The 14,180-nt window shown below is 42.6% G+C and overlaps 1 protein-coding gene across 1 annotated transcript; it reads right to left on the reverse strand.

Moving 5' to 3' along the window:
• Window positions 1-1,866: 1,866 nt before the first annotated feature.
• LOC311052070 (GTP-binding protein REM 2-like) lies at window positions 1,867-14,029 on the reverse strand (the record flags this gene model as incomplete). Its single annotated transcript, XM_084066873.1, has 5 exons — window positions 1,867-2,165; window positions 5,056-5,233; window positions 11,812-11,885; window positions 12,632-12,932; window positions 13,979-14,029. 5 exons carry the CDS (start codon window positions 14,027-14,029, stop codon window positions 1,867-1,869), a joined length of 903 nt encoding a protein of 300 aa, XP_083922999.1.
• Between the last annotated feature and the right edge of the window lie 151 nt (window positions 14,030-14,180).

The raw sequence follows: 14,180 nt of genomic DNA on the forward strand, positions 1-14,180 counted from the left end.
AGATCCTCAAACTAAGAAATCATTATGAAAACTCAATTAACCACTTAAGCCCTATATTCTTAGTTAACCAAAGTCCCCCTGGAGTCTGTACTTGGTCCCCTCCTATTTTCCCTCTACACCAAATCTCTGTCGAAAAAAGCCCATCTACCAGTTTGCGTTGTGATCGTGTTGTGAGCTTGTAGATGTGCGTCACGTGGTTAACCCACTTAAAGTTAGGGTAAGTGATTTTCTTTGGTTAAAATAAGTGTTAATAGCTCTATATTCTGATAGTAATCAATGTGTGTGTCTACTAAAAGGAATCTCCATGTCTCTCCAGCTCTTTATTAAACAGAAAATGTATTTTCAGGTCGGGATACCAATTCTATCCATTCAAGATAGAGAACTCAGGATACAGATTAAACAAAATAAATGGGTGATGACAACGAAATGAGCATACAAAATGAGCTGGAGAGACAGGGAGACCCCTGATACTGAACAAACACTACAGTACATGTATATCGAAATGATCATAATTTAGAGCTTTAACCTTTGAACAAAAAAAAAAAAGTTTTCTTTAACCAAACAATATCACTTATTCTACCTTATGCCCTATATAATTTGTTGTACGATGAACAATGGAAATGGCCGATCTACAAACTGAACTTGCCTCTGATGTCACCAGGGTGAAAGTGGTGAGCGAGGTGAGACACAAAACATGACTAGACATCTCCAAGTGTTTTCTTTAATTTTTGCTCTCAAAATGGCGGAGGTGTCATTTGTGCGTCACTACTACAACAGTGTATATTTACAAGTGTTCTAAATCTAAAACAGCGCCTGTAGGAACGTTCTCTAGAGCCTTGGTTCTCTAGCACAGCGGTTCTCAATGTGGGGTTCGGGGACCCCCAGGGGTCCTTGAGGGAGTTCCACGGGGTCCCAAGCAACATGTGTTAATATAGCTTTGAAATCAGTTCAAACAATTTAACCCTGTTGGTAAAAAAAATAGCAGAAGGTTGCACCACGTCACGTTGCAACCTTGTAGATATTTTGTAAGATTTGTGATTTATTTTTATAACATAAACACAAATCTCTTATGGGGGTTCCTGGCATAAAATATTTTCAGATGGGGGACCGCCGCCAAATACATATCAATTTGGGGGTCCTTGATTTGAATATGTTTGAGAACCACTGATCTAGCACATTTATCTGTATCAACCCATGATAAATATCATCACTACACCCCCCCTTCCTCTGCAACGTGCATGACGTTGCTGTCGGGCAGAAATCTTGCATCTCCATATTTGCATTGTAAAGCTTGTAGATCTGCTATTTTTGCAACTTAAAACAAATAAAATAAATCACCATGGTTAAGTGTGTGTGTTTTATAAGTATCAATGAAAAGTATTAACAAGAGCTTGTGACTAAATATTAACTACATTGGAACGCAGATTCTTATTTTTCCATTTCTTGAACACGATTTTGGACAAGGTTTCCACCCGACAGCGACGATGAGTCATAATCATCACTCACGATAGTCATCTCTCGACGCACTGGGCCACATTTACATCTCGCCCCCTCATCTCCATAATGTGCCCACATCTCCGTCTCCTAATCAAGATATTGCACTATCGCTGTGTTTCTCAACATCGGGCCCGGGGACCACCGGGGAGTCAATAATGGACCTTCATGGGTCCATTTCGTTCCATTTGTACGCTCTCAGAGTTACAGACACGCAAGGGTCCATTTGGACCCCTGGCGGTCCCCGGACCCCACATCAAGAACCAGCACTCTATCGCTCCTCGTCTCTCCCTCACACACCACCCCCCTCGGGGGCCTCTCGGATTCGACGATCTGTCCGCACAGATTGCCGTGCATGGTATCCGCCACAGGTCACAGAGCCCCCAGGTCGTGACAGGAGCGGGACTTCTGCCTGAAAAACCTGCCCCCCGCGTCTCTCTCACGGGGGTAGCGCGGCACCAGGCTGGACAGGAAACGCTTGGCGCGAGAGGTGATGCTCTCTCGCTGGCCCCCGCCACCGGCCATGTCCTCCGCGTTGGCCCCGGGGGGCCATGGGGCCTCGCCCCTGCCCAGCCTCACAGCACACTCCAGCAGCTCCGGGGTGCGGTGGTCCAGAGAGGCGGAGATCTCCAGGTAAAGGCAGGCGAACAGCGCTGCGCTGGACGTGGCTTCTGCAGGGTGGGGGGAGGGGTTAGGGAAGGACAGGGTGAAGCAGGACGACTTAAACCCTATACTTAAAAAAGGAGCAAACTTTTCAATCTTATCTTCATGTAATTGGTCCTCACTATTACAAGGTGGCACATTACAAGATGGCACCATTTCTGTCTACTCACTCTGGCTGTGGGCAGTTCAGAAACCTGCCTACCAATGACATCTTTGATGGGGAGCTAATAGAAACGACAGCCTTTCTCTTCCTGGAAAGTTAGCATGCTGAAATAGAAGCCATTGTTCTTGCATAAATAAATAAATAACAGTTTGGAATCTTGTTTGAATTTACCTAACCTGCCTACCGATGATGTCACTGGTAGGCATGTTTCTTAACTGTCCACAGCCCTCTTCTGAGACACAGAGAGCAAATATGCTCTATATTATATGAAGATACTGTAGTTTAAAAATGGGTGAAGTGCTCCTTAATTGACCGGGGTCACCTGCGGCTCTATATTTGGTCTACTCCTTTTTTCCCTCTAGTCTACACCAAATGTCTTTGCCAAAAAATTGCAGATATTATACAACGTGTCACGTTGTGCGCTTGTAGATCTATTTTGGCTGTCTATGATTGCCCTTGAATAGGGATGCTAGGGTTCATGTGGTTAACAACAACTTGCGGGGGCGTTTATATGGATGGATGGAGGTGTCGGAGCGATCTGTATCGCCAAGATGATGAATCGCTTTTAGTGGCTCACTGTCTCACATGTTTGCTGGGATGCAGGCAGCAAGTGACGCTCGCCTCAGTCTGACCTCTGGGACCAACGCGGTTACATTACAAGCACACTGTCTCTTCACAGTTCATGCGTCATTACAGGACGGCTCCGGGCTGTGTGGCCCGCTACTGGCACCACGAGAGACAAATCTAAACTGATCTCTAGGGGAATTAAACAGCAGGGCCCGAAAAAAACAATACACTAACAGGCTATTTTCTTTCTAATTAGCTGTAATTGGAACCTTGTTTGTTAATGAGAGGTTAAATTACCTAATTAAAGGGATGTGTTGTTGCTACAGCGCTATGTCGCTCAGTACACTAGTAGAATGCTGCATCATTCATGGCCGCAAGCACAGAACTATGCCCCAAAGTGCTACGCTCATCGCTGGATCACAAAGACAGAATTTTGTGCAGGGATTCTGAACACGTCCAAACTGGGGGAGATAAGTAAGGGACAGAGAATGCTAATAAAATGTTTTCTAGGGGCCAGTGAAGGGGTGAAGGTTGTTGCAGGAGTGATGGGATGACAAGTTTCCTCCTGAGAGCATCAAACCCAAATGAATCTCTCAAAACAGATCCTGCGAAAATAAGAAGGGTTTTTCTTTTCTTTTTTACCAAATGGGTTCCCAGATTGCACCCAAATGGACACATTTTACACTGGAATGCATGTGCTACTTTTCTCTCTTTTCAAAAGCTTTTAGTTAGGCTTAGATTATATGGTTAGCGTATTCCTTTTTATTTTATACACACACACACACACACACACACACACACACACACACACACACACACCACTACCTATTTTATGATATCTCAAATACCATTATGATATTTAAATTTAAATGACACATCAATCATAAACATATTTTATATACAGCATGGGTGCCCACCAGGACAGAATGGTTTGAGTTGGGGATCCATGGCCTAATGAAAGTAATTTTGGGGGTTTGTGCGTGACCTTGAAAACGTGTAATTTAGTTCAACGTGAGTTGTGAATTGTCGCTCAGAATTGTGCAGTATATGAGGAGCCTTTCTGTGTGGGTGTTTACCCTATATAACCAGCTGAATGGATAGATGTTGAATAGATCAGAGATGCTGTGTGTGCACTGAGAAATAATGGATTAATATGGATGCTAATCTCATACACAGTAAAATCTAAGGTGTTAATTTAACTCCGAAGAGTGTACAAATGAAACCGTTTGGGTTAAATTAACAGCTTAAATTTGACTGTGTAGTGAATGTGACTCCACACATTGCTATAATAGTAGCTGCACTCCTCCTCCTCCTCCTACACTGTGGTGTAGCACTGTTCTATTTACATAATTCCACATGTCACCCTACAGCCAGGCCTCCTGCACAAAGTGTCAACACTCACTGTACCATGACAGAGAGAAAACGGAACAATGGTAGGAGAGAGGGCAAGAAGTGTGTTAGAAAGAAGGCGTGACAATATAAGTTTTGTATAAGGAAAGACAGGCAACTGGGACTGGCATAATATGACATTTCTGGGCCGATAACAGATAAAGAATACAGATAACTGCCATTATTACCAATACATTTGCCTACAGATTATGCCTGCCGTCAACCTCAGTGTCTGCTGTGTGATGAGAAAGAGCCTGATTTTAATCATAAAGTGATGCAATAATGTCCAACCTTCATTAAATTACACAGATCATCGCAGCCAGATGGTGTTTCAAAGCAACGGATTCAATGTACCGGATTTACAGTAATCTGTCAAAAAAAAATCTGGGGTTACGTAGGAGTTTCATTTGTAACAGAGTATTTCTACATTGTGGTATTGCTATAGCCTGGCTCCACCCCCTGAATCGTTTGCCTCGAGTGAAACGAAATGAAAATTCAGCCTGAGTGTCAGGCTAGTATTGCTACTTTTCCTTAACCCATTAAAACCAGCAGATATACTAGCTCACAGCGAGCTTGTACATCTGCTATTTTTGAACACTTTTGAAAAATCTTGAAAGTGTGAGAACTACTGAGTTAGAAGGCATTTGTAGAATCAGCCTCAGGTCTCAGGTCTCATGGGTTTTAAGTAAAGAATCTAAGTACTCTACAACGAGAGTAAAGGCCACACAACACGACCTTATGTCTGAGGTGTGTGATGGAGGGGTCGGCCGTGTGGTTACCTTGAGAGGAGACCTCACGTGTGCGCACCAGGTCACTCTTGTTACCCACGAGGATGATTGGAGTGTGCGGCTGAGTCTCCCTCAGCAGAAGGCGGAGCTGAGCAGTGCGGTGGAAACTGCGCCTGTCTGTGACCGAAAACACCAAGACACACACCTCACACTGCAGAGCCGACAGGTCCTGGGACACACACACACACACACACACATATACACACACACACACACCAACAACACAGTCAGTGATGGACAAAGTACTCAACACCAGCACTTCAGTCAAAGTATAGACGGCTCCCGGTCAAATATTACTCAACTACAAGGGAAGGTTGCTCTGTCAAATTTACAAATATTTAAGTATTCAAAAGCACAAATTGGAAAGTATCAAGTATCATTGCAGTGTTAAAATCAAAGATTTTCCAGAAATGTTCAAAAACAATAAAATATATATGTAACGCGTCGCATCATGAGCTTGTAGATCTGCCATTTTCACTACAGTTGAAATAGGGCTTAAAGGAGGAGTTCACCCAAAAAATGACTTATTTTCTATCAATTACACACCCCATGAAGCCTCGATTTCATGGATTTATTTTTGTTTTTGTGGCATACCTAAGACAATAATTCGATGACCGTGTGTATTTCCGGTAGGAGACACAAATAATGGACTTTGTGTCTCCTACCGGATACATTAGCCGGTAGGAGACGGGAATCAAATTATTAGCTTAAGAATGCGACAAAAACAAAAAAGAATCCATGGATTCAAGGCTTCATAGGGTGTGCAATTGATAGAAAATAAGTCATTTTTTGGGTGAACTCCTCCTTTAAGTAGTTAATTTGTAATGTACGTTTTCCCTTCTAAGAAATGTAGTTCTTAGTGTAGTTACAAAGTCAAGAGTATACTAGAATATTTGTATTTGAAATGTAATAGATAAAGTACAGTACTCAAGCAAATGTACTTCGCTCCTGTCCACCACTGAACAGTCACTAAACCTCTGTTCTATTCATACACAGCAAACCCTGAGTTTTCATTTAACACAGAAAGTATCAAAATAAGTATCATTACATGTACATTTTTACGCTTTCAGAGATAGTTCTACAGTAAACTAAACGCACTTGTGATCGAAGTGGGAAGAGAATGAAAGCTCAACCAATGTGTCCTTTAACAGTATTCTATTTGCCTTTGCCAGGACATTCTGGTCTTGATGTTGCTGTAGGTCAAGGTCGATTTTCCAGGGTACACATGACCACACCGCCTGAGGCACTTAGCAATGTACCATTTATTGTAGGTGTGAATGGCTTGTGTGGCTCACAGAAGCAAACTACAGTGCTGCAAAGAACCACAGTGAACTAGAAAAGTGAGCTCCTCGGAGTGCAGAAAAAAAAGGTTAGTGCCCCCCCCCCTAACCTTTTCTGGATCAGGACCCACTTGAAAATCTTTAAAGCGTTCGCAGCCCACCCATCTGACCACTTAACATGGCAGCCAAAAAGCCTTTCGACCGTCGTGCTAAGTGGTCAGACAGATGGGTTGATTTACAGAGCATCTTTACTGTATGGTCAATCAATCAATTGTGTTCTGGCTTGGATCAATGGAATGTAGTATGTAAGTAAATTCCTATTTATCGGTATAAAAGAAAACCAATTATTCAATGTTTCACTGAAAAAATACCATGACTTTTTTACTTATTTTTTTATATTAATGTTACATTATCATAAAATGTTAGTGTTTTGCCAATTATTTGGGGGGCCCTTGCACTATCTTCACTGCCCACAGATTGGGAATCGCTGGCATAGACAGAGAAAGTCAAATTCAATTTCAGGTCATATTCACTTTGTCATGGTCCGGGTGGGCCTGCTGATTAAAAGTGGCAGACCAGTCTGGCGTAATAGCTAGACTGTTGATTCCCTGTGGCTTAGTGACACATTACTACAAAGCCCCACCTACAGTAGCATTCATTTCCATTACTGCCTGGTGACACATCAAGAGAGTCAAAGTCATCTTCACCGAACAGCATGTACAGACACACTCGATACACGGTTAAGACGTTCAAGAAACAAGAAATCGAAAATGAATAAACACCTGTACACTGTCTCTTCACTTGCTCAATAAATAAGAAACCTTCAGATGCCTGAAGAGGGTCTTTATAATTAAGTTTCTTCTTTATTGAGCAAGTAAGGACAAGTGTTTTTTATTCATAAGAAGCCAAAGCCTATGAGGGATGGGCTGTGTATGAAACACTGCAGGCTTTTAATTTGACAGGAATCATAATGCGCAAGTTCATCCAAACTAAACCCACCGCAGGAGCATTACGAATGGAAGGATGTCCGTCATCTTATCAATCATGACATTCTTTTGACAAATGAGTGGGACTGTAAAATAATAAGTGTGTTTCTGAAGTGCCTGCATGTCATGCTTGCTCACTCTCTCTCTCCCTGTATAGATGCACATCTTAACCGTATTGATTCCAAGTAAACTCTCCTGACAGTGTTTATCAATCACACTAGGTATTTGCTGAAGCTATACAGAGCCAAAGGAAGTCAAACAGGAGGAAATGCTGTGGATAATCTACTGCGGTGGTTCTCAAAGTGAGGTCCGGCAACCCCCAGGGGTCCTCGAGGGGGTTCCAGGAGGTCCCAAGAAAATGTCTTAATATAGCATCAAAATCAGTTTAACCACTTTAACCCTATATACACACACACCTCGTCTATTTTCAAAAAATCTTGAAACACGAAAATCGTCGATGTTTTCGAAATATTAGATATTTTTTATACACAAATTGTGTATCAGGGTCTCCGGCACAACATATTTACAGATGGGGGTTCACTGCTAAATACATATTAATTTGGGGTCCTTGATTTGAAAAGGTTTGACAATCACTACTAGTTTACTGGAAAAACTGGACACAGGTAAACAGGACAACCATAGTTGGATAGTTAAGCCACAGCACCTCCTGGTGGACACATTTGCAGAAAGATTTACATGCACACAAAACCAACAGCAGGGAGGAAATTACACATATTCATGTGTATATGATGAGTTTATCTCACGCTAAAACCCCAGTTGACATTCATTTTAAACAAAATTGAGGTCCACTAGTGTCAAAAGCCTCTGGCTCCTATGAATCCTACAGTTTTCATTCAATTCATTTACATGAATTACAAGTAGGCTATAAGAGAGGCACCTATTTTTGTACAGACAAGGAAATAGCTTACTTATGAATCCGTTGTCTTAATCACATTATAATCAAATGTATTAAAATAAAATAAAATCTTGTTTACATGTAACGGTCAATAAATATGTCATGACATCACATTACTCAGCGAAGCGCATGCTAGGGTTTTAGAGTAATTAAGCCTCCAACTCCACCCAGGAAAGTGCATCCTCCTGTGATGAAAGGCGGCATTTCTGTGCCACGTTGGTGCACTGGCTCATCCCCCAGAGAACAGAGAGAGTGGTCGCATATTATAGCCGCTCCCTCAACCACTCAGAATACAACTACTGCAGTGGTTCTCAACCTTTTCAGGCCATGAACCCCCTAAAATCATCATATTTGAACTGGGGGACCCCCCAACCCTGACAAGCACTTGGAACTGTAGGAGTTAAGGCATTACATTTAGTTTGAAAATAGCCGATCTACAAGCTTACAATGCAAGCCATTTTCAAAACGTTTTGCCTGAGTCTTTCTTCTATAATTTGACAATTTGGCCAATGTTTGACCAGTTTTTAAAGTACAGATAGTTTCTTTTTGAGGTATTGAAAGGGTCTTAAAGTCCCTAAATTGTCACTTTACTCTGTCATCTGGGGACCCCCCAGAATCACATGGGGACCGTCCTGGGGGTCCCGACCCACAGGTTCAGAACCACTCAGCTACTGTACAGTGACTGGGTTGTTAGTGCCTAGGGGAACGAAGCAGGGCAGCACGCACCTATGATAGCAGTTCTCCAGGGCAATAATACTGTGGAAGGGCACAGCATGCATTTTCACAGTGTCACGGTGCGAGGCAGGAGATGGTGGACCCGAAGCAGAGAGACCCAGGCAGAGCAGGTCAACTGCACAAGAATTTAATGACGAACTAGGAACAACAGGAAGTCACGCAGTGAATATGTACTAGAGGAATACCCTAGGACGAGTCAACAGAACACTGTAACAACATCTCAGAACTAGCAGGATGTCATTCTATGGAACTGAGGGTCTATATACACACAGGGCTATTCATACACAGGTGAACACAACTGACAATCAACACATTGATTGGCTAAGTCACTAACAGGACACAGGCGGAGATAACTACTAATCACAGGGAGGTGAGACATAACAGGAAACACTAGGGCATCACTACAAAAAAGGTACACAAGTGTAAAACAAAATTCTTCCTAAAACTATGGAACAAGGAAGATACATTACTTTCAAATGAAGGGAACATTTGAAAGTATGTTCCCTTCTTTCAAAGGGAACAAAATAAAAAGAAATTAAACAAAAATAAAAATAAAACGATTCACAGGAGGGAGGCAGTGATCACCCCATGTGCACAGTGCACTTTAAATACTTAGTGTTTAAAGTAAAACACTAAGTATAATTAAGAAACAAGGAACACAACAAGACAACGCAACAGGGAGACAGAAGACTACACGGTTGTGAGTGACACAGTTTCTGAACCCATTCAGCTACACAGCCTTCACACTCCAAAACTCGGATCTGACTGTTCTATAGACAGGTTTCCTGTTAGTAAACATTGAGAGGAATATGACCGCGCAGCTGCGGGGGGAAGCCTATGGGTGCGTTTGGAAATTACGCACCGGAGCACACTCGCCTATTAGTTTGTATTGGCCAGTGCGCTCACTGCCGCTCAGGGCTGTATTTTCGAACGCGCCTTCCACCCCCAGGCATGCGCAGATTGCGCATTCTGCTCTGTGATGACGTCGCTCGGAAACCCGTCTATTGTCCAAACTGCCAAAGATCCGATGGACCTGTGCGTTGTAATGTTCAGAAAGGCCCCACCTGGAGCTCACATGCCCTGTTGCAAACTTGCAACAGTACCAGAAGGGGCCCCCCTGGAATGTTTGCTGGACCCCTTTACTGTTACCAACCATGGAAACCAAGATGTCATAGTTGCGATGGACTATTTCACCAAGTGGCCTTAGGCATATGCGGTTAGGAACCAGAGTGCTGCTACCGTGGCAGAAAAAAAGAACCCGCCAAGGTGTTCTGTAGGTTCTGTGCACCTGAGGAGCTTCATGTGGCCAGGGGTACAAGGCCCGAGGCCCAGATATTCAAGAAGGTCTGTAGGCAGCTGGGAGTTGGGAGTGGGCTCGTGGAGAGTTTTAAATGCATGTTGGCTGACCAGCTTGCCATCTTCTCTTACCGCTATGAAAGAGACCCTGGAACCTTCACTTGCCCCAGGTATTTTTGTCATAAGAAACCAAAGGAGTTTACACATTGCACTCCAGTGGCTCTAATATTCTGGAGGGAGCTATGGACCCCAGTGGACCTTGTGTTTGGGCCAGTGCCTGAGCCAAAACTGGGACACCGGAGCCCCTGAGCTTATTATGGGGAATGTGTTGTATGAATGAATGTGCCATGTTGTTGTATTCATTTGGTGGGGTAGTTGCTGTAATTATTATTATTATCTTTTTGGGCCATGTTTTTTCCTACTTCTCCGATGTTTGATCTCTTTCTGATGTACTTTGTGTTTACTCCTCTTGACTTTGTATTGCTTTGGTCCCTTCCCCCAAGAATCAAGATGGGTTTATTTGTCACTCACTCATACAGGTTCAAGCAGCGAATCAAAGACTGTGCTAACAACAGCAATTCAATATAACAACAAGATAAGTGTAATAATAATAATAATAATAATAATAATAATAATAATACAAGTAATAATTATAACACTGAATATAATGTATTAAAAATCTAGATACAAAAATAAAATACAGGTAAGAATGGCAAGTATGATAAAAGCTTTTTAAGGCAGGTATAGTCAAATCTAGCAGAAATGGGGGATGAACAGAATAAGGAGGGGACAGGGGAGGTAATTTAGAATCACAATTTATCGAATCCCTTCATCTCATTCCCTGACCTTTTTAACTATGTTGAACCATTTTCCCTGTTACCTTTATCCCGTAGCGATCACTTGTGGTTCATAAAAACAGGGGCTCTGAACAGCCAGTCAGGCAGAAACACAGCTGTGCATGGTTCCCCTAGGCAGCTCGTCTGTGTGGACACAGGGATAATAGCCCCCAAAAACATCACGACTGAAGGCAGGAGAAAACAAACGCTCGCGGTATATATTCCCTATGGTTTGCTGTCACAATGAACCTGTGTTCCACTGGTTCCAATGTAGTTATTATTTTGTCACAAGCTCTTGTTAATGCTTTTCATTGGTTCAATATATTTATAATACCCACAGACACACTTAACCACTTTCACTTGCAAATAGCAAATCTGCAAGCTCAAAACGCATTGCATCGTGACACTGTGAGCTTGTAGATCGGCTATTTTTGCTACGTTTGTGTGACACTGGTAGTATGACCAAGTAGCATTAATTTACAAGAAAACGTAAAAAGTTGAAATATGGACGCATACAAGGTTTCTGCCCGACAGCAACGCCATGTAAACGACAACAGAGGCTCGATCGCTAAGCAACCGACGACGTATGGGATCGGGATGGAGAGATAGAGCACCCTGAAGGGAGGCAGGGGAGTGTCAGTGGCCCAGTAAGAAGAGCAGGGAGGGTATTGGTCTCTGAGGCGTTGTTTAAGGCTCACCTGTCTCCAGTTGTCATAGATAATGATGGTGCTGTCCTCCTCGTCCACGGTGACTGTGCTCACAAAGCCCTCTCCTGGGGACAGGGACAAGGGAAAAGCAGCAGTTATGTCTCAGAGGGCTGCGAGACGGGGGGGAGAGGACAGTTGGGATTCATTCGCCTGCTGCCATGTGCACTACAGAGATTTTTACAGGCAGGCAGCGCAATGACATCAGCAAGCAGCAGCAGTGCCATGGGGACATTTTCACTGCTTGTATAACAAGACAGTAAAGACACCAGTATACTATTACTCACCCCACATCAGTGGTTCTCAAATATTTTCATGTCAAGGACCCGCTATGCATTTGGCTGCTAAGCCACATCTGAAAAAGATTCTGTGCCGCAGGGTCCCCCATACAGTGTGTTGTTAAAATATCTCAAAAATATAATATTTATTTTACATTTTTTCCAAGATGTTTTGAAAATAGCAGATCTACAAGCTGTTGTGCTGCATTGTTGTGAGTTTGTATTTTTGAATATTTTTCAATAGCCATTAAGTATAAAATAGGGTTAAAGTGGTTAAACTGATAGTGATGCTATATTAACACATTTTGCTGGGGAGTGGGGACCTCCTGGAACCCCTTCAAGGACCCTCTGGGATCCCCAGATACCAGTTTGAGAACCAAAATAGCTTTTTATAAGCTATATTGTAAGCTTCTTACACACACAAATGACACAAGTATTATTGCGCATCCTATATCAATGTATAGCTTCTTGCTATTTACACAAACATGTACGGGGCACGCACACAAACGTACGCAGGTATGCAGACAGCTCTGTACCTTCAGAATCAACAGAAGCCGTCCTGTCCATGTCCCCAGCTAAGGCGATAGCCAGGGATGTCTTCCCCACCCCGTTTTGCCCTAGCAGGGCAATCCGTAAAGGCCCGTCAGGCCTGCCCTCGACCGAGGTGTCATCCAACATGGGGCTGAAGCTGACTGGGGGAGCAGAGGGTCCAGGCACACCTAACGTCCAATCACAATCATCATGGACCGCTTCTTCCCGCCTCAGCTGGTGCTTTATGGGCAGAGGGGTGCTTCCCCTGCGGACAGCTGGGGCGCTGGACAGTGTCATACTGTCACACTGCAGGGGAGATACAGTAGGAGAGGAGAAGAGGGAATATATATATATATATATATATATATATATATATATATATATATATATATATATATATATATATATATATATATATATATATATATAACAAATATGCTATGTGCAACCATACAACCATATATAAACAGTATGGTGTCAACAACAATGCTACAATATGCACAAGTCATTGTCACATACAATGAATAAATATTAGGACTGCTGCAGGGACAAAACATTTCCAGTGGAGCATGTTGGCAGTGAGACAGCACAGCACCTCATCAGGACAGGGAGACACTGGGAATTTATATCAATGAAGACCTGGCTATTATCACATTGAATGTATTTGCATGCATACACAATAACATCTATAAAATATGCCATCCTTATCATCATCAGCATCTTGTTGCCAAAATCTCACCTGTTTAGTGGCCCTCATGATTATATAATAAGTAAGTAATGCAACAAAGCACTCTTGGGCTCAAAGTAGCCTACTTTTCATGTTTACTCAGATGTGTCCTCGTGTCAGGCAACCAGATCCCAAAGCTTGACAACTGACTGACAAAGCTGTCCCAGATGATGATGTGTTTGACAAACGTGACTCCAGCATTGCCATTGACTGTATTCAAAATTGTTTGTGTTTGTTGTTTCTTGTTTGTATTGTATTGTATTGTAGTGATAGTGTAGTGTATGTCATGATTGTTATAAATAAAGATTTGTGAAACGGGACATAAATAGAAACAAAATAAATAAATAATAATAACTGTATTAAAAAGAAACAAAGTATAGCCTAGGCTTTAATTGGTTTGAAGTAGTTTAATTCCCTCATTAAACTATCAAGCAAATGTATCAAGTTAATTATCGCATCTTCTTGTGACGTAGCCTATAGGCTACACAACAGCAACAGAGGCGTTCTCCGATGAGAACACATTCTAGGATAATTGACAATCAATACATGGTTATTTGTTAATAAAATAAAATAAAGAAAAGAAAAAAAGAGCTGAGCTACACTCGTTCGTCTCCTGTCCGCCTACCTTCGCTGTTTCCTCCCATTCGATACCGTCTTGAGGCACATCTGTCGGCATCTGCAGTTTGAGATGTACGGCGATCAGAATGAGGACTTTTCTTCCACACACAACCACAACCCCGAGTGTTTCCCACTTTATCACTGTCAGTGTCTGCCCCCGCAAGCAGCACAGCTCAGCCTCCTAGAGCCCTATGATGATGATGATGATG

The sequence above is a fragment of the Gymnoscopelus microlampas genome, assembly GCF_963454915.1.
Source record: "Gymnoscopelus microlampas genome assembly, chromosome: 9".
Taxonomy (NCBI): domain Eukaryota; kingdom Metazoa; phylum Chordata; class Actinopteri; order Myctophiformes; family Myctophidae; genus Gymnoscopelus; species Gymnoscopelus microlampas.